This window comes from Balaenoptera musculus, chromosome 8 (genome assembly GCF_009873245.2).
Source record: "Balaenoptera musculus isolate JJ_BM4_2016_0621 chromosome 8, mBalMus1.pri.v3, whole genome shotgun sequence".
NCBI classification, from domain to species: Eukaryota; Metazoa; Chordata; class Mammalia; order Artiodactyla; family Balaenopteridae; genus Balaenoptera; species Balaenoptera musculus.
Window position 1 is genome coordinate 96,153,755 of NC_045792.1, and position 18,636 is coordinate 96,172,390.

General features: G+C 44.5%; 1 protein-coding gene across 2 annotated transcripts in view; it reads left to right on the plus strand.

The window, feature by feature from the left end:
- Positions 1-18,636, plus strand: part of C8H11orf49 (chromosome 8 C11orf49 homolog) — a 199,904-nt gene that overhangs the window by 160,056 nt on the left and 21,212 nt on the right. For both annotated transcript variants that reach the window (XM_036859614.1, XM_036859615.1), the window contains exon 4: positions 12,822-12,906. In XM_036859614.1, the coding sequence (XP_036715509.1) occupies positions 12,822-12,906 (85 nt within the window). The remainder of the gene's footprint in view (positions 1-12,821; positions 12,907-18,636) is intronic.

An 18,636-nucleotide genomic window follows, 5' to 3' on the forward strand; every position in this document is an offset into this window, starting at 1 on the left:
GAAGTCTGATTAGCATTGTAACTAATCAGTTTTAGCCCTGACTTTGATAGGTGTTTTTCCCCCCACCCCTGCCCTCATTTGAAGGGATGTATAATCTTATTGTGCCCCCATTGGGCCCGAACTGTGAGCAGGTATTGATATATAAGGAAGGGCCAAGGGGCATTATAATAAGATCCAGAAGGCTGTAAAGGATTTTAAAAGATGATTATCAGCTTTTCAAACTCTTTTCATTATGGACAAAACAATGTGATTTAGAGGGGGCAGATAGAGCCACTGAGAATGAGGGACGTGGAAACAGGTTTCTGAAGGAAGATGCAGAGTTGACTGGCTGCATCTTCTTGCTTGCTGGCTGGGTGGTTGGCTGGCCTGCTTGCTTGCTTTTTTTTTTTTTTTGGCTGCATTGAGTCTTTTCTCTAGTTGCGTGGCTTCGTGCGGGCTTTCTCTAGTTGCGGCGAGCAGGGGCTACTCTTTGTTGCGGTATGCGGACTTCTCATTGTGGTGGCTTCTCTTGTTGTGGAGCATGGGCTCTAGGTGCTTGGGCTTCAGTAGTTGCAGCATGCAGGCCCTAGAGCGCGCAGGCTTCAGTAGTTGTGGCTCGCGGGCTCTAGAGCACAGGCTCAGTAGCTGTGGCTCACGGGCTTAGTTGTTCCACGGCATGTGGGATCTTCCCGGACCAGGGCTCGAACCCGTGTCCCCTGCATTGGCAGGCGGATTCTTAACCACTGCACCACCAGGGAAGTCCCAACAGAGGCATTTTGAACCCAGGCCTGTCTTAATTCCAAATCTCATGTCCTTAGTTATTATGTGTACTGCACTAGCAGACAATAACATGGGTTTCATAGCATCCCCACTCTTCTAGCAAGTTATGTGCTCCCTAGATGCAAATTATGTCCTACCTGTTCTTTAGGCTACTGCCTTAACCACAGAGAATTACAATTAAAGAATTCTAGAATATTAGACCCAAATAGAACCCTGAGGATTATTGAGACAAAAAATTTGCAATTTTTTATAGTTCTGAACGGTCTTGCTTTTTTAAGACCTGTTGATGTCTTCCCACTGCTCATACTTTTGTCTTCTTAATTTTTTAAATGGGTTATACATGAACATGACAAAATTCAAAAGGTATAAATCTTACATACTTTAAAATATATTTAACTTAGTCTAATCGACCCCGATCATTTGCATGTGAGGCATGACAGAGGAAGAAACTGAGGCGTAAAGAGCTGGTGCCCAGTTGAAGGCCACCCATCAATGGGCAAACCAAGTACCTGATCCAAACTCCGGTGAGTAAGACCAGACTTTGTCTTCTAGAATACTTATGCCTAAAAGAAATTGGGTAGGTTTATCCTTTGATGTCACTGGGGTATTTTTCACCTTTTTCGTTTCCTTTTGTATACCTGCCAGTCCCACTGAAAGATAAGCATCCGAGTTGAGAAAGCCTAACCATTGTATCATTTCCCAGGATGGAGAGCTGCTAGCATTTGGTTCACATTTTTATTAAAGTAAGATGAGTGATTCACTCACATTACAGGCAAAGAATCTTTTACCAGGAAAACCATACTTTGAAAAACAAAGCCGATGGCTTTAAGGAACAGAAACTGCTAACATCAATTTCCTTTCCCATCCAGTCCCAAAAAAGTCAGACACTCTCTGTGTCTAGCTGCCTCTTTCTCTTACCCACACATATACATATAATTATAGATATGTTACATTATATACGCCCACAAACGACAGAAGACAGCAGGAAAGACAAAGGTGGATTCATCTGAAGAAATGTATGTGTTGTCTACATCCAACCCTCTATCTGGTTCCTGCTGTTTTTTGTTCCTGAAGTCTATTTTTTTAGTTGATGGGTAGCCATAAATCCATCATCATTGGTGGAAGTTAGTGGATTCTGACAAGAGAACAGGCTGTGGTCTTTATAAATACGCCTACATGCTGGCAACAGCCTTCCCATACTCGCACAATCACTGAGGACCAGGGAACTTAGATTGTTTTTTATTTTTAGTCTGTCTTGGTTCAGCTCACCCTCAGTGAGTAACTCTGTTAGCCACTGCTTCTTATTATGTTTATTTAGAAAAGAAGGAAAATGCATTTGAAGCAAAACAAATGCATAATCTGTTCCACTTCTTATTTATTCTATGGCTACTTTGGACAGTGGAAAGCCCAGAGAAATAATAACTTTTATTGGTTTTTGTTTTCTGTGGCTTGCTTTCTCAGACAAGTCCTCATCAGACAGTTTTGCTGATAGCTTATAAAACTCCATGCCAACTATCAGCCTCATTTTAAATTGGAAAGGAAAAAGGTAGTTGGAAGTATTTTTTATGTACATTAAATATACATTTCTCTTGCTAATCTGTGTCTGGTCCTGTTAACATTGCAGATACAGGCTAATAATGACTTTAAATGTTTATTGTTTTTGTTATCCCTTCTCTATTTTCTTATAGAGATTAGCAGCAAGTCACCAAAAATAGAAAGCCTCTGTCAGTTTGTTTGGAGGGCAACAAGGAAGCTGGGAGCCAGATAGACTACATCTGACCCTGGAGTCAGCCTAGGAGAAAGATGATAGAAAGAGGTGGAATAGCTGGTGGCAGATTTCAATAGTGACAGTAATGATAATAATAGCATTTGCAGCTAACATTTACTGCATTCTCACTATGGAATTCGCTATGCTAGGTGTTTTTCATCCATAGAAGAAATAAAAGCAGGCTGAGTTCCCAGGGTCCCAGGGACCATATGGCAAGAAAGAAAAAGACATCACAGGGAACTGGCCTATGTAATAGAAAGAGGCCTTGCCCTGGAATGGGAAGGCTTGATCTGATCCTGGCTCTAACATTTACTTGGTGATTTTATCCCTTACTGAGGTTCATTTTCCTTGTCTATAAAAATGGGAATATTTTTATTCGCATTTTCCTCTCTCTGCCCCACAAACTTCTTATGGAGATCAAAAGTGACAATGCATATGAAAACAGTTTGCATAATTATACAGTGTCTTTATAAATGTGACTCAGCATTACTTTTAATAGTGAGAAGAGAGAGGATTGGCAGTGCACTGACTATCAAGGAAGGTGGTGTACACCTGCCTTCAGGCAGGAAGTCTGTTATTCACTTGTCAATAAGAACAAAGGAAGCAAGATAAAATAATTATGAGATAAGGAATAAGATTATTCTAGCCACCCACTGGCTGGAGCTGGAGAACTTCCATGAACTGTGCCTTTTGTTATGCAGGTGCCATCCCACCTGTGTGCCTCAAACACAGGAGAGTAATAGCAAGAGTAGGTACTCTTTATTGAATGCTTGCCCTGTGCCATATTCTAGCACTTTAAGTTTACTACCTCTCTCGTTTTTTTAATCGTCTCTTTTAATCCTCTCAAAAACTCTTCATGATTAGTATTAGTATCATCTTTATTCATATTCATGTGATGATTATTATTATTCACTTTCATTTCTAATTGGCTTGCTCAATGCCACATGGCTAGTTTAAGAACCAGGATTTAGATCCTCGTCGGCTGATTCAGGAGCCTGCACTCTTAGTGAGGCACTATATAAGACCCACTTAGGGGTCAGGGCCAGTGGGGTTTTCTTTTTTTTTTTTTTTGGCCACGTTGGGTCTTCGTTGCTGTGCGCGGACTTTAGTTGCGGCAACTGGGGGCTGCCCTTCGTTGTGGTGCACGGGCTCCAGGCACGCGGACTTCAGTAGTTGCAGCACGCTCAGACTCAGTAGTTGTGGTTCGCGGTCTCTAGAGCACAGGCTCAGTAGTTGTGGCGCACGGGCTTAGTTGCTCCGCGGCATGTGGGATCTTCCCAGACCAGGGATCAAACCCGTGTCCCCTTCATTGGCAGGCGGATTGTTTGTTTGTTTTTTTTATAAATTTATTTGTTATTTATTTATTTTTGGCTGCGTTGGGTCTTCGTTGCTGTGCACGGGCTTCCTCTAGTTGCGGCAAGCAGGGGCTACTGTTTGTTGCGGTGCGCAGGCTTCTCATTGCAGTGGCTTCTGTTGTTGCAGAGCACGGGCTCTAGGCACGCGGACTTAAGTAGTTGTGGCTCACGGCTCTAGAGCGCAGGCTCAGTAGTTGTGGCGCACGGGCTTAGTTGCTCCGCGGCATGTGGAATCTTCCCGGAACAGGGATCGAACCCATGTCCCCTGCATTGGCAGGCGGATTCTTAACCACTGCACCACCAGGGAAGTCCCGGGCCAGTGGTTTTTAAACAGTCCTCTCTAGAGCCCAGAGTTTAAAGCAGTGCCTCAGGCCTTCTCCCGCAGCCTCCTCATCCCCACACCTCTAGCCTCGGTGAAGGCTATTGAGGACAAAGTTGGGTAAGAAGAGGTTTGTTTTTATCTATGTTATACATTAAGGTTCCTTATAAAATTTCCATTTTTTTTTTAAATTTATTTATTTTTGACTGTGTTGGGTCTTCGTTTCTGTGCGAGGGCTTTCCCTAGTTGCGGCAGGCGGGGGCCACTCCTCATCGCGGTGCCCGGGCCTCTCACTATCGCGGCCTCTCTTGTTGCGGAGCACAGGCTCCAGACGCGCAGGCTCAGTAATTGTGGCTCACAGGCCCAGTTGCTCCGCGGCATGTGGGATCTTCCCAGACCAGGGCTCAAACCCGTGTCCCCTGCATTGGCAGGCAGACTCTCAACCACTGCGCCACCAGGGAAGCCCATAAAATTTCCATTTTTAAAAAGTATATCTGTTTAGGGACTTCCCTGGTGGTCCAGTGGTTAAGAATCCTTGCTTCCACTGCAGGGGGCCCGGGTTCTATCCACGGTCGGGGAACTAAGATCCTGCATGCCATGCAGTACAGCAAAAAAAAAAAAAAAAAAAAAACCTTCCAAAAAGTATACATGTTCAAAAATTTTGTTCAGCCCTCACATACCATGACATCCTTATTTTATAGGTGAGAAACTGGAGGTCCAGAAAACCTGTGGCCGGTATCAGGTAATTAGTTCTTTGCAGAACTCAGACCAAGTTCTTTTTAAAATGCTACCTCTGTTTCAAAAATTGAGTGAGGTATTCCAGATACACCACCATTGAGGGGGCAGGATTTTCCTCTCACCTTTACTTCCCGTGAGGGGGGAATTAAGTTCATTGTCCAGCTCTTGTGCCTGTTTGACCGTTTCTGTTCAGTTAAGAACAGGAGCAGGTCACAGGAGGTTACGGCAGCACCTGCTTCTTCCTGGATAAAAATTACACCTTAGCTCTGAAATCTCTGCTTCCAAGGGCACACCCTGTCCTCCCATTTCCAAACAAAAATGTGAAGGAGCAACACCTGAGAGGGCTGGACTAGTTGGCCTCTGGATTAGAGTGCGAATGGTAGTGCAATGCTAGGCTTGAAAGAACTTCCTCGATGGGCTGCTGGGCCCTTTGGGAGCTTATGGTGCCAAGATCCTGCTCTACATTTTAGTGTCCAAAGCTGCCTCCATCCCTCTGTAAACTGTCAGGAGACTGTGCCTGTGCCAGAGTAGCTAGCCCTGTCGCTACTGGAGAGAGACTTTCTTTCCTGCTGGCTGGGGCCTCCTTCCATAATGCCACGTGGCTTCCCACCCTGGGCATGTGCAGCCTGTTGTGTTTCATGTTATCAAAGCTGTCTAAGACAGTGCCTCCCCCCAGAACCAAGCCTTGCCTTGGTCCTCCAACTCTCAGGAGCCTATCAGGATGTACAGAAGAGAGGGTAACACCCCAAGGTGTATACACAGTACAGAGGGTTCTTACATATCAGCCCAGCCCACTGGTTCAGTCCCACAGCGGTGGCTGGAGATGGCCATGGTTAGCCCCAAAACCTGATCAGATTGCCATTATGTGCCACACACAATGCCTGGGGAAGAATTTTCAGACCCTGATCAGAAATGCTCACATTTCTTTAAACCTGTGTATAATATAAACAGTTCCTGGGGAGTTTCTTTTATTCATTCTAAAAATTGCCATGAAATTGTTCTTATATCTGATTTAGTACTTTGCCTAGAACATATATACTGGCCAAAAAGTAATAGTCACTTGATGTTGGGCTTAGTCATAATCAAATATAAAAACTAAAGAGTCTGGCTTTCTGCCCCTGTTTGAACACACTACACATACTCTGGGGAGTAATGAGTTGGCAAAGGATAGTGTTAATAATGGCCCCACAGGTGTCATTGGAAGCCATTGCTTCTCATTCCTTTTGTAAAATCATTTCCCTTTCAGTAAACTAATTATCATTTTCCTCCATTTACAATATAAAACAACAGTGCTGTCAAAGAAGATAAAATTTAAGAACACAGTCTGCTCTTCTTCTGGGGTTTTGCTCGACAGGAACATGGCCCTAGGATGTGAGCAATCTTCCTGTGACTTTTGGTACCAAGTGCCACATGGGGAGTGAAGCTGTCAGATGTCTGCCCCCTTCCTTTCCCCTCCCCCAACTCTCCCCGTCTCCCTTCCCCTCCTTGCAGAGTAACACTGAGATATTTACTCAGCTGTGGACTGGTACCAAAGCCTCAGTGCCCTGGGGAAAGGAAGGGGTGGTATGGTCATGCCCTGAATTACCCATGTCCTTCCGAGCATCTCTTGGCAGAGCAGCCTGGCTGGGGGTGAGTGTCATTTGGAATGAGCCTTCACAACCCCTGCATAAAAGAATATAAAAACAATTGCAGCTGAAAATTGGAGAGTCCACTCATGGGCTGTGGTGTTCTCTGGCCTCTGTGGTAGTTCCTATTGAGATCATGCAGCCAACCAACTAGAGGTTGTTGAGTCCTCTGGGATTCTCCGTGGCTTGGTAGCATTTCATTATCTCTGGCTCCAGTCTCAGCACTAGCTCACTCAGCCCTCAGCATAAAGGCAGTCATGCAAATGAACTCAGACTAAACCCCAGTTCATCCTCCAGAGTTTTGGAGGTAAAAACCCTTGATTCAGGCTTTGGGGAAGGCTTCTCTGAGTAAGGAACAAAGGTATGGCCCTCATTCCTTCCATCTGGCACTCCTCCACTGGTCTCTTTTAGTGACACCATTCTGACCCTGGAAAAGGCACCGTTTCCTAGGAAGAGCAGGACGCCTCTGAATCTTCAACCACACACTGCCGCAGTTCTTCTGAGCAAACGTGTGGACACACGTGGTGGTCTGAGAGGAGGATGTAGAGATGACTAAGCTGCCCCCGCAGAGCTTCAGAGACCAGAATTTCCACAGCAAGAAGGCAGACCAGATGTAGAAAAGATAAGAGAAGGTCTTCAATCCTTCTTTTCCAAGAAAGGAGGAAGTGAGAACGAGTTAGCCCTTGAATATATTGGGCCTCAGTAATTTGTGACAAGATTAGTTTTCTTAGCCAAAATAACCTCATCCATCACTCTCTAGGATTAGAGTAGGGCTAGCCAAGAAAAGAATATTTTGAGTCAGGAGTTGGTTATCTTGAAAACTCCAGTATTCATGCTAGAGTTGTAACAGTAGTAAAATGAATCACTAAGAAGTAAACCCTAGGCGGCTTCTGATTTTCACGGTAAAATTGGTGATCTATTCCAATGAAAATAAATATTCGAGTTGATTGGATTGAGCACTTGATAATAAAGTGCTAGGAGTCAGCAAGGCCATGGAATGTAGTTACACCTTCCATAATGTATTGAGTTCACTGAGAGCTGTAGTACCTACCAACCAGGATGTTTTCCATTTTCAGCACTTTACAGCTCCTGGCACCTCCTCACACTGCCCTAAACTTAGAGTCATGCCTCCTGTGCCTGGAGATCCCCCATCTCTGTGTTCACACAGTGACCAGAAACTCGTCCCTCCAAATTGTCATCTGGGTCACTGTGCGGTGTATGTTTTTATTCAATCATTCCTTCAACAGATATTTACTACTATATGCCAGGCATTGTGCTGAGGGCTTTAGTTAAGGCCAAAGATGCCTTAATTTCAGGACTTCAAGTTTTAATCAGTTAATAATTATTAAACAATTCTCCCATTTATTGAGCATTTTGCTAATTTTTCAGAAAAGTTCCTTATATACAAATTACCTCATTTGATTTTTACAACAATCACATTAGGTAGGTACTGTGATAAGTCACATTTCTAAGAGGAAACCAAGGTTCAGAAAAATTGTCTAACTTGTCCAAGTCATACTGGTGGTAAGGAGTGGAGGCCGGGTTTTGAAGCCAGGTCATCTGATTACATAGTCTGGGCTCTGCACTAACACAACTGCCCTGCCCACCTGGAGGGTATCTGTATGTTTAACTTAGATATTGGGTTGGCCCAAAAGTTCGTTCGGGTTTTTCTGTAAATGTTACAGAAAAACCCAAACGAACTTTCTGGTCAACCCAATAAGTCTTTAACTTAGATGTAAAGTTTGTCAATCACCTGGCATAAACAATCCTATCATCAGAAGTCAAGTCCCCCACTAACCAGCCAGATCACACCTGCTAGAGTAGAACTTGCAGGACCTTTGGAGCTAGACAGGCGTATGTCTGAATCTCAGTCCTCCCTCCTCTTACTAGTTCTGTCTCCTTGAAAAAGTAATTAACCTTAAAGAAACCCTAGTTCCTTTATTTCTTAAAATAATAGTAGCAAATACTAACAGAGCACTTATGATGGGCTATTATTCTTAGTTCTTAACATTAGCTCACAACAACTGAATGATGTTGGTACCATCATTATACCCACTTTATAGATGGGGAAACTGAGGCATAGAGCACTTAAAGGTCAGTAATTTGAAATCAGTGGCAAAGCTTGGATTTGGACTCAGGCAGTCTAACTCTAAAGTCCGTGCTATGAGCCACAATGCTGTACTGTGCTGCCTCCTGAGATGATAGGATTGAGGGTGTAGAAACCTCTGGTCCAGAGCCACACAGTCAATGGAACTATTACAAGGTTTAGAATAAGAAAATTTAACAGCTCTGACCACCCACAAAAAGAGAAGCACCAATTTGTGGGGAGTGTTCTGATTTTGATCTTATACCAGAGTCTTCTTATGTCTTTGCCTTTGAACTTTCAGGACCTGCTGGCTGAAGCTTTCCTAATTGTGGGGGGATTCCTTTAGAGAAGGCATCTGTTGGTACACACCACTTACCTTCCCTGCACCTGCCAGGATGGAGAGCACCGGCAGGTGGGAGGGGATGAGAAATGGCGGTGTAGCCACCAGCACAGGTGTACTCATCCCCCACCTTCCCATGGCCTCCGGCTCAGCAAAGGCTGTGGTGCTGGAGCTGCAGTCTTTCCTGTTGACAGTAATTAGAACCTTTCAGACTTGATTTCTTACATGAAAAAATCCCAATTCACTTGAATTGTCTCCTTGATCCAGTTCACCTGGAGCTATTTAGTTCCTGCAGTTTGTTTGGGGAGGAGAACAAGCTATTAAGCCTTCACACATTACGGTTGATAAGATCAAGGTGCTGAAAATGTTAGTTGGGTAAACTTTGGAGCCAGACTGCCAGAGTTTGAATTCCAGTTCCAGCAATTAAGCATGATCTGAGTTTTTGTGTCTGTGAAATGGGGATAACCATAGTGAAGATTAGATAAGATGAGATGGCACAGGTAAAACCCTTGGAAGATCAGTGTCTGGCCCATAGTAAGTGCTCAATAAATGTTAACTGTTAGTATTATTATCATTATTAAGCCCATCCAGCCCTTAGACCCCAGCCTAGGATCTTGCTCTGGGAAGCCAAGTCCCCTTCCTGTCCCCCAGGCTCTGGAGCCTTCTCTCCTCACTTACCAGATGATTTCATCTCTCTAAGCCTCCACGTCCTTATCTGTGAAATGCGGCTGGGAATACTAGCGTCTACTTTGTGAGGTTGTTGTGAAGGTTAAGTGAGCTAATTCAAAGCCTGAGCACAGAGCTCAGTGACCAGTCAGTCTCACTACTGTTATTCCTGAAGCACAAAGGGCTGCCTGGAAGGCAGATCTTTGAGATCTTGGAGAGCTCTTAGAGCCAAAGGACCCAAAACAGGCAGGAGCATTTAGGGTTAACCAATGCCTGAGTGTGAGCCTCAGGAGCTGGGGAGACCGCTGGCTTGTTGGGAACGGAGGAGGCATTAAGTGAATGCAGACTGCAGAAGAGTATTCAAAAACAGGTTCGGCTCAAGCAATCCGACTGAATTTTCAAGGCAGAAAAATTTTAAAGGGGTTTAAGCATTTACACTCAGCAGGAAGCACCTTCCTCCTCTCCTGCCTTTGCCCCCAGGATTTAAAAACAAAACCAAATAGCTCCTGTTGTTTGGTGTTACTATGTTCTAGACATTCTGCTGAGTACTTTATAGACATCATCTTTTTTGATCTTGACTTCAACCCTTAAAGGTAGGTGTCATCATTCCCATTTTACGGATGAGAAACTGAGATTTAGAGAGATTGAGCAATTTGCCCAAGGTTCCATACCTGGGAAACTGCAGAGCCAAGATTTGAACCCAAGCCAGGGGGACAGGAGGAGGACAGCTCCCATTTGTTCATCCGTGTTCTGATTTTGGAACAACACTTACTGCTCACCATTCTCCCAAATACCCACTGTACAACCCAGGAGTGTCTCCAAGTGGCAGGTGCCTCTCCCTTGAAATTATCTGGCCTTGATATTATCCCACTTCTACTTTAATAGAACTGCTGTCTTCCACAATTAAACTGGCCAAAGTTGTTTATTTGCCTGCACTTCCCGTTCATCTCTTTATCTGACTATCTTCCTCACTTTATGTTTGGGATAGTCAAGTTCCAGAAGTGGTGAACAGGATGTATTCTGTTTTTCTGATGTATTTAGTATTTCCAAGAACTGTTGTTGCATTGGAGAAGTACAAAATTATTTTTGTAAATCGTTCTTCTACCCTTAGGAAGCAAGTATTTGAAGCACATGGGTTAGAATATCATCAAGAACCTAGAGAGAGCTGAGGGTCTGGAAACCAGGAGGCTGAAATCGATTCCCAGCATTGTCTTTCTTGATTGAACAAGGGGGTCATACAACTCTCTCTCGGCTTCTCATTTTCCTTTACCCTGTTTATCTTCCCAAGGATATCTTGTAGATAATTTGGGGGATAAATATGAATAACTGTGAAATACATTGACCCCCCCCAAGAATGGTATCAGATCCATCCACCAAATCTTAGCCTAGAAAAGCGTTAATGGGGACTCCCTGGTGGTCCAGTAGGTAAGACTCCAAGCTCCCAATGCAGGGGGCCTGGGTTCAATCCCTGGTCAGGGAACTAAGATCCCGCATGCATGCCGCAACTAAGAAGCCCTCATGACGCAACTAAAGGTACCACGTGCTGCAACTAAAGATCCCACATGCCGCAACGAAGATCCCGCGTGCCGCAGCTAAGACTGGGCGCAGCCAAAATAAATAGATTAATTAATTAATTAATTTTAAGAAAGAAAGGAAAAAAAGCATTAATGATTCAAATATAGAACTTTCCTTTATTTAGTTCCTGCCAGAACTCACTTCTGTCTATACAGGGGGTTTTGAAGTGAGAATAAAGTGGGAACATATTAGATTCAGTGGCTTTTCTCCCTTTCGTCTTTCCTGTCCCTCACCCCAAGTCTGCGAGCCCACAAGTGGCTATTACTCCTTCCCTTGAAGAACAAAACCTCCTACTAGGCTGTGCCCTAGGTCAGGCGAGTGAGGAGAGGAAAGTGCACACCCCACTGTGGCTAAGATGAAGGCCGCAAAAGCCATCTTGATCCTTTGACCTACATTGACCCTGAGTCTGTCGCTTTGGTGTCCCTGACTTTGGCAGTGTGGTTAGTCTAACTCTATGCCCCCACCTTGAATTGAGCCTTGATGAAAAAGTAGTAGGAACCCAGGCCTGTCCCTGGGGATTTGGGGTTTTTATCTTGGAAAAGCATCAACCAAACTATCAGGGACAGGAGATCTGGATTCCTGTGGCTTGAGCTAACTTAGGTCCAAAGAAACCAAGTGCCTGTGATCATCATGTTCATTCCCCAAATGTGGCCATGCCCTCTGGATTCCCTTCTCTCACTCATGCTCCCAGTTAGGAGGGCTTCTGGGTTGCTTGATCTTGCTTTACCATCAGCACGTTGTTCCATATTTGAAATGCTTTGCTATATGGAATACTTGTGGATCGCAGCTGCCTGACTGATCTAAAATCTCTTGGCTTTGGGACATGCAGTAACAAAACAACTTTTAAGCATCAGTGTATTTCCTCTCCCTTGGCATTCTATAAACCCCCCTGAGATTTACCTCTCTGGGTTTTCTACTGGGCCACAGAGCCTCATCCTGGCTCATCTCTCCCAAAGCACTGCTTCTGTATATCAGGAGTCATTTGGTTGCCTTGATTGTATATCTTGGATCTTTGTCTTGGCTTCCTATAATAGGATGACCAGAGTTGTGTGCAGGCATCCAAAAGGAGCCAGCCTGCACAATACTGGATGACAGAGTAAGAAGGTCTGTGGGTTGCTATGCTGTATTCTTCTCCTCCATACATTGCAAGACTGCATTTGCCTTAGTACTGCTTGCAGATATTCTGTGGATGGTCTTTGGGCATGTTGTGGTGAATGTTACCATGCCAGAGAATTTCAGCAAACTTAGCCAGCTCTGAAATGACTCACTCTTGTGGATTTTCATACATAAGAAGGCTAATAAAGTTACCCCTCTAATTCCCCCTTCTTACCCGACCATCTTTCAAACCAGTGAAGCTCCTTAGGCCAAAGTATTGTAGCTGGGTGCCTCCCATCCAGGAAAAACTTTGTAGAAATATTGATCTTAAAATTTCACCCTTGGAGGGTTAGTGGCTAATGCAGCCTTAACACTGACTCACCTTTAAAAGAGCAGCTGTACTGAGAGTAGGTCTGAAACCCATGAAATGACCAAAAAGACAGCAGTGACTTCACATGCAGAGACCTAATGTGTTCCTATTCATTTCCACTCCAGATTTGCTGACCATGAGGGAATATCACTGCTTGCTGCAATTACTGTGCCCAGATTTCCCGCTGGAGCTCACTCAGAAAGCAGCCAGGTATGTCTCCTGGGCTTTTGAAGTCAACTCAGCCCCCTCTTTGGCCCGGGCTTCTGAGAGAAACCTGAAATGTATACAAACAAACACACCATTAGGGGAGAATAAAACTGATAGGGAAGAAACTGGCATTTGGAGAGGGCTCTATTTGGGATTTGCCCAAAAACATAATACTTTCTGCATTTCCAAAAAGAAGCCAAATGATCTTTGGTGGTTTCTGCGGGGAGTTTTAGGGTCTGCAGATAGAGTTGGGAGGTGGTGAGAGGAAGAGGCAAACACACACACACACACACACACACACACACACACAGGCACGCACACAAAGAAATATCCCTAGAGGACATTCTGAGAAAATATGGGGCAAGTTTGGCAGCAACTTGTGATAAAGGGGGTTGAAGTTCGAGACTGGAAAACATGAAGGTGATAAAGCCCAATTGAGGGAGGGATAAATTGTATTACTTATGCTAAAAGAAGGTTTTCACGATTAGTCCAGAACCAGGAAGACTTGGTAGAAATAGTTAGAACCCTCTAATTTCTGTGTTTGGTTTCACTGTCATTCACATTTTTTAACCAAATGAGGTAGTTGGGCTATGCCTCAGTTAACTTTTACTTATTTAACTGAAAACCTGAGCTAAGGCAGCAAATGGAAGTATAGCAAAAATCTTGTTTTCTGAAAAATGCCAGAACAGAGGATTTTTAGGAAAATACTCTGTATTATATCATACATGATAGATACGTGTCATTAGACATTTGTCCAGACCCATAGAATGTACAACACCAAGAGTGAATCATAAATCTAAACTGTGGACTTTGGGTGATGATGTGTCAATGTAGGTTCAACGATTGTAACAAAGGTACCATTGGTGGGGGATGTTGATCTGGGGGAGGCTGAGCACGTGTGGAGGCAGGAGGTATATGGGAAATCCCTGCACCTTCCCCTCAATTTCACTGTGAACCTAAAACTGCTCTAAAAAAGTAAAATCTAAATAATAATTTTTTAAATGCCCAGCTTCCCTAAATCAATTAGTCAAGTATATTTACAGGGGAGAGTTGACTAGTGAACAGGGAGGGGCTTAGGGGCACCGACCCTCTGTGCAGTGGAAAACCCAAGTATAACTTACAGTCAGCTCTCCATATAAAAAGCACCTCCATATACATGGCTCTGCATCCGTGGGTTCAGCATCTGCGGGTTTAACCAACCGCAGATTGCGTATTTGCTATTGAAAAAAATCCACATGTAAGTGGACCTGTGCAGTTGAAACCCAGGTTGTTCAAGCGTCAACTGTATATTCACATCCATCACCACAATCAATTTTAGAGCATTTTAACTAGCCCACCAAGAAATCCAGCACCCCTTAGCCATTACTTCCCAATCCCCCCATCCTCCCTAGCCCTGGACAACCACACTATGTCTCTATAAATTTGCCTGTTCTAGACATTTAAAATAAATGGAATCATATGATATATGGTGGTCCTTTTTGACTGGTTTCTTTTCATTTAGCCTTATGTTTTCAAGGTCCATCCACGTTGTAGCAGGTCTCAGTACTTCCTTTCATCAAATATTTCTTGAGTGCCAATTTTGTGCCAGGATCTATTCTGCATATTAGGGCTACAGTGATGAATAAGATATAGTTCCTGCCCCTCAAGGAGCTTGCCATTTGATTTAGAAGTGGATCCCTTGGGTACCGATCACGGCCTGCCACCACTTTGTGTCACATCACCTTGGTTTCTGTCACTGCACAGCAGCCTCCGTCCTCCTGTCCCACTCCTGAAAGGTAGCGGGCGAGTCTGAGGGTGAGCCTTCTGTATGATTTTCAACCCCACCAACCCCGTTTTTGCATTTGCCCCACCCATCTCCCAGACCCTTCCAAACAATCTGATGTGTGTAAGCATGGCAAGATTAGACTAGAAGGAATAGAACCCTCTAAGATCCACAGATTCGTACAATTATTGATACCAAGGGGCTTCTGGAGTGGCATTCCCCTAGCTGTGTCAGAAGCTTACCTCCTCCTCCTCAAGAGTTCAATAGAAACTTCAGACCTTTCCATCTGAGGAAGAGGAAGCAAGGTAACCAGTCCATGTCAATAGCAGGGAATGTGAGGGGATGATGGGGATGCCAGTATCAACAACAGAAGGGCCCCAGGTGAGCCTCAGGATACCGGCTACAAAGTTAGAGATGAACTCAGGACTCAGGCTTTTGTGTCAACCCCGCCTCCCCAGTGCCCTGCTTTCCTCACTCCACTCCAGCTGGTGTGTGTGTGGAAAAATTGCATACATCCCAGAAAGTGTCCTCTGATTGTTTAAGCTATTCTCATCTTGTCCTGAAGGTCAGGATCCCAACTTCCTCACACACAAACCCAGGCTTCTGACCAGAACTGCAGATGGGGGTGGTTAAGCCTCCAAGGCAGTTACTCTAACTGGAAGAGGCACTGCCCTCTCCTGTCTCACTGCTGGTCTCACTGTATTCATGGCCCTGAGGTCTGGGGATGGGCCGCAGGAGGAGGCTCCAGTCTCTGATGCTGTGTGCGTGAAAGCATGTAATCCACAGGCAGCTGTACGCGAGAGCCTGTTCAGCGGCAGAGCAGCTCCACGTGTGCCTGACTCGTGTGCGGCCAGCACCGTGGCCAGGCCCTGGAGCGGCAGGTGTGAGCCGGAAACAGGAGAGCAAAGAACAATCAGACTCCATGACAGCGCCCAGCCAGAAATCCCCTCCACCGCACACACTCCTGCAGCAGTGGAGTCGCTAAGTAATTTTATCCCTAAATGGTCACCATAGCATCTCTGTCTCCATCCTCCAAGGACTGGGAGGCTTTCCTGATGGTTAAGAACATTCAACTAGAGCCAAACTTCTTGAGTTCAAATCCTGGTTCCACAATTTACCAGCTTGTGCCCTTGGGAAAGTTATTTAATTTCTTTGAGCCTCAGTTTCCTCATTTGTAAAGTGGGAGTAATCATAGTTGTAATAATTGAAGAAGCATATAATGTGCTGAAAATAATGCCTGGCACAGAGCAATGTTAGAAGCAGTGGTATTAACCTTGACCTTTAAGAGCACAGGCATCATAGGGTTAGAAAGACCTGGGTGTACACACCACCTGTGCTCTATTAACTGGATGACCTTGAGGATCTCAACTTCTACAAGCCCTGTTCCTGTATCTGTAAAATGGGGCTAATAATAATAACTAACTCATAGCGTGGTTGTAAGATTTCAACAAAAAATTATATGTAAATTGCTTAGCACATTATATACATTCAATAAATAATTATTTCTGCTGTTAAAATAATGTTACTATTATTATTATTACCAGATTTTTTTAAGTAAGTGAGAAGTCAGACATAGAGAGCAGACTTGTGGTTGCCAAGAGGGAGCGGGGGAGGGAGAGGGATGGACTGGGAGATTGGGGTTAGTAGATGCAAACTATCACATTTATTTATTTGTTTGGTTGGTTTTATTTATTTATTTTTTTTTTTGGCTGCATTGGGTCTTCATTGGCTTTGGGCTTTCTGCATTGGGCTTTCTCTAGTTGCGGTGAGCCAGGGCTACTCTTCATTGTGGTGCATGGGCTTCTCATTCCGGTGGCTTCTCTTGTTGTGGAACACGGGCTCTAGGCGCACAGGCTTCAGTAGTTGCAGCACACGGGCTCAGTAGTTGTGGCATGCGGGCCCTAGAGTGCACAGGCTTCAGTAGTTGCAGCATGTGGGCTCAGTAGTTGCGGCACATGGGCTTAGTCGCTCCGTGGCATGTGGGATCTTCCCAGACCAGGGATCGAACCCGTGTCCCCTGCATTGGCAGGCAGATTCTTAACCACTGAGCCACCAGGGAAGTTCCAAACTATTACATTTAGAATGGATGAACAACGAGGTCCTACTGTATAGTTCAGGGAACTGTATCCAACCTCCTGGGATAAACCATAGTGGAAAAAAATATTTAAAAAGAATGTGTATATGTGTATAACAGTCACTTTGCTGTACAACAGAAATTAGCACAACATTGTAAATGAACTATACTTCAATTAAAAAAATTAAATAAGTGAGAAGTTCCTGGGTTCCCTAAGGCAGTGGTTTCTGGCCTTTTTTCCCTTCACAAAGTTCAGAAAATAATATATAACAAAAAGTAGGGTAAAGACAGGACTGCCTGTGATTAGCCTGTAGGCTCTCGTCTCCTCCCTCCTGGGCCAGGGAGACCATCACACCTGTAACCCATTCAAGGCCCAAATGACACAGGGGTGGGAAGCTTCCCGCCAAGGGTGAAGATTTAAAGCAGTGGTTCTCCAACTTGAGTGTGCATCAGAATCGCCTGCAGGACTTATTAAACCGCGATGGCCCAGCCCCATCCTCAGAGTTCAGTGGGTCTGAGGTGCGGCTCAAGAATCCATATTCCTTATTGGTTCTCATGTGATGCTCATGGTCTGGGACTACACTTTGAGAACCACTTTAGAGCATTGCACGCCAATCTCTTTCTGGCATTTTAGAATTGATTGCATTAAAAGGAATTGCTTTTCCTTCTCACTCTTGTCATCTGAAACACTGTTTAACTCACTTCTCCCTCCCTTAAAGCCAGATTTCCCAGTGAGTAATATATGTTTAACAGGAAAAGCTCTTTTATCATGGTTATATGCTGAATACATATAGTGCTTCAAAAGCACATAAACTCCTCTAAGGAATCTAATTTTAGACCTAACAAGTCACCTCCATTTAAGAGTCATTTTTCAGCTGGTCCCTGTATCACAAAGGTTGAATGGCCTAATGGTGTAGGACTCAGGTGCTGGAGCCAGACAGCCCTGGGTTCAAATCTCACTTCCTTCACTCATAGGCTTGTGACCTTGAGCAACTCCTCTGAGCCTCAATTTCTTCATCTTTAAAATGGAAATATAATAGCACCTGCCTCATAGAGTGTTTTTAGGATTTAATGAGATAATGCATGTAAAATACCTGTCACAAAACCTTTTTTTTTTTTTTTCTGGCTGCACCGCGTGGCTTGTGGGATCTTAGTTCCCCGAACAGGGATTGAACCCGCACCCTTGGCAGTGAGAGCACAGAGTCCTAACCACTGGACCGCCAGGGAATTCCCTTACCTCTTATTTATTTATTTGTTTGTTTGTTTTGGCTGCATCGGGCCTTAGTTGCGGCACGCAGGATCTTTCGTTCTGGCATGCGAGCTCTTCGTTGCGGTACTCAGGCTTTTCTCTAGTTGTGGTGCGTGGGCTTGCTAGTTGTGGCCCATGGGCTCAGCTGCCCCATGGCATGTGGGATCTTCGTTCCCCGACCAGGGATCAAACCAGCGTGCCCTGCATTACAAGATGGATTCTTAACCAGTGGACCACCAGGAAAATCCCTCCCTTACCTATTTTTAAAGAACATAATTATAATTAGTAAGTGGGGAGTGATACTTCATTCCTATATTCATTTTTCAAATGTTTACTGAGCATCTACTCTCTGCCAGACCTCATGCCATGCCCGGAAGGTACAGCTTTATGCTCTCTTGATGTCTTTCTTTCTTTATGCCTCTCCCCTGCAGTATCATCCTGCATAGATCTCCTCCCCAGATCTGACCTGCCATCTGACAGTGTCACTGTTGCCCCAAAGGTCTTTCACCTAAACAGACTATCCTTTCCCTCCCCATTCTTTCATTTACCAGATTTTTATCGAGTGCCTGTTATATTGCCGGTCGTGCTTGTGGAGGGGCTATGACAATGTTGCTCCAGCCCTGGAAGAACTTACAAACTGACAGAGCA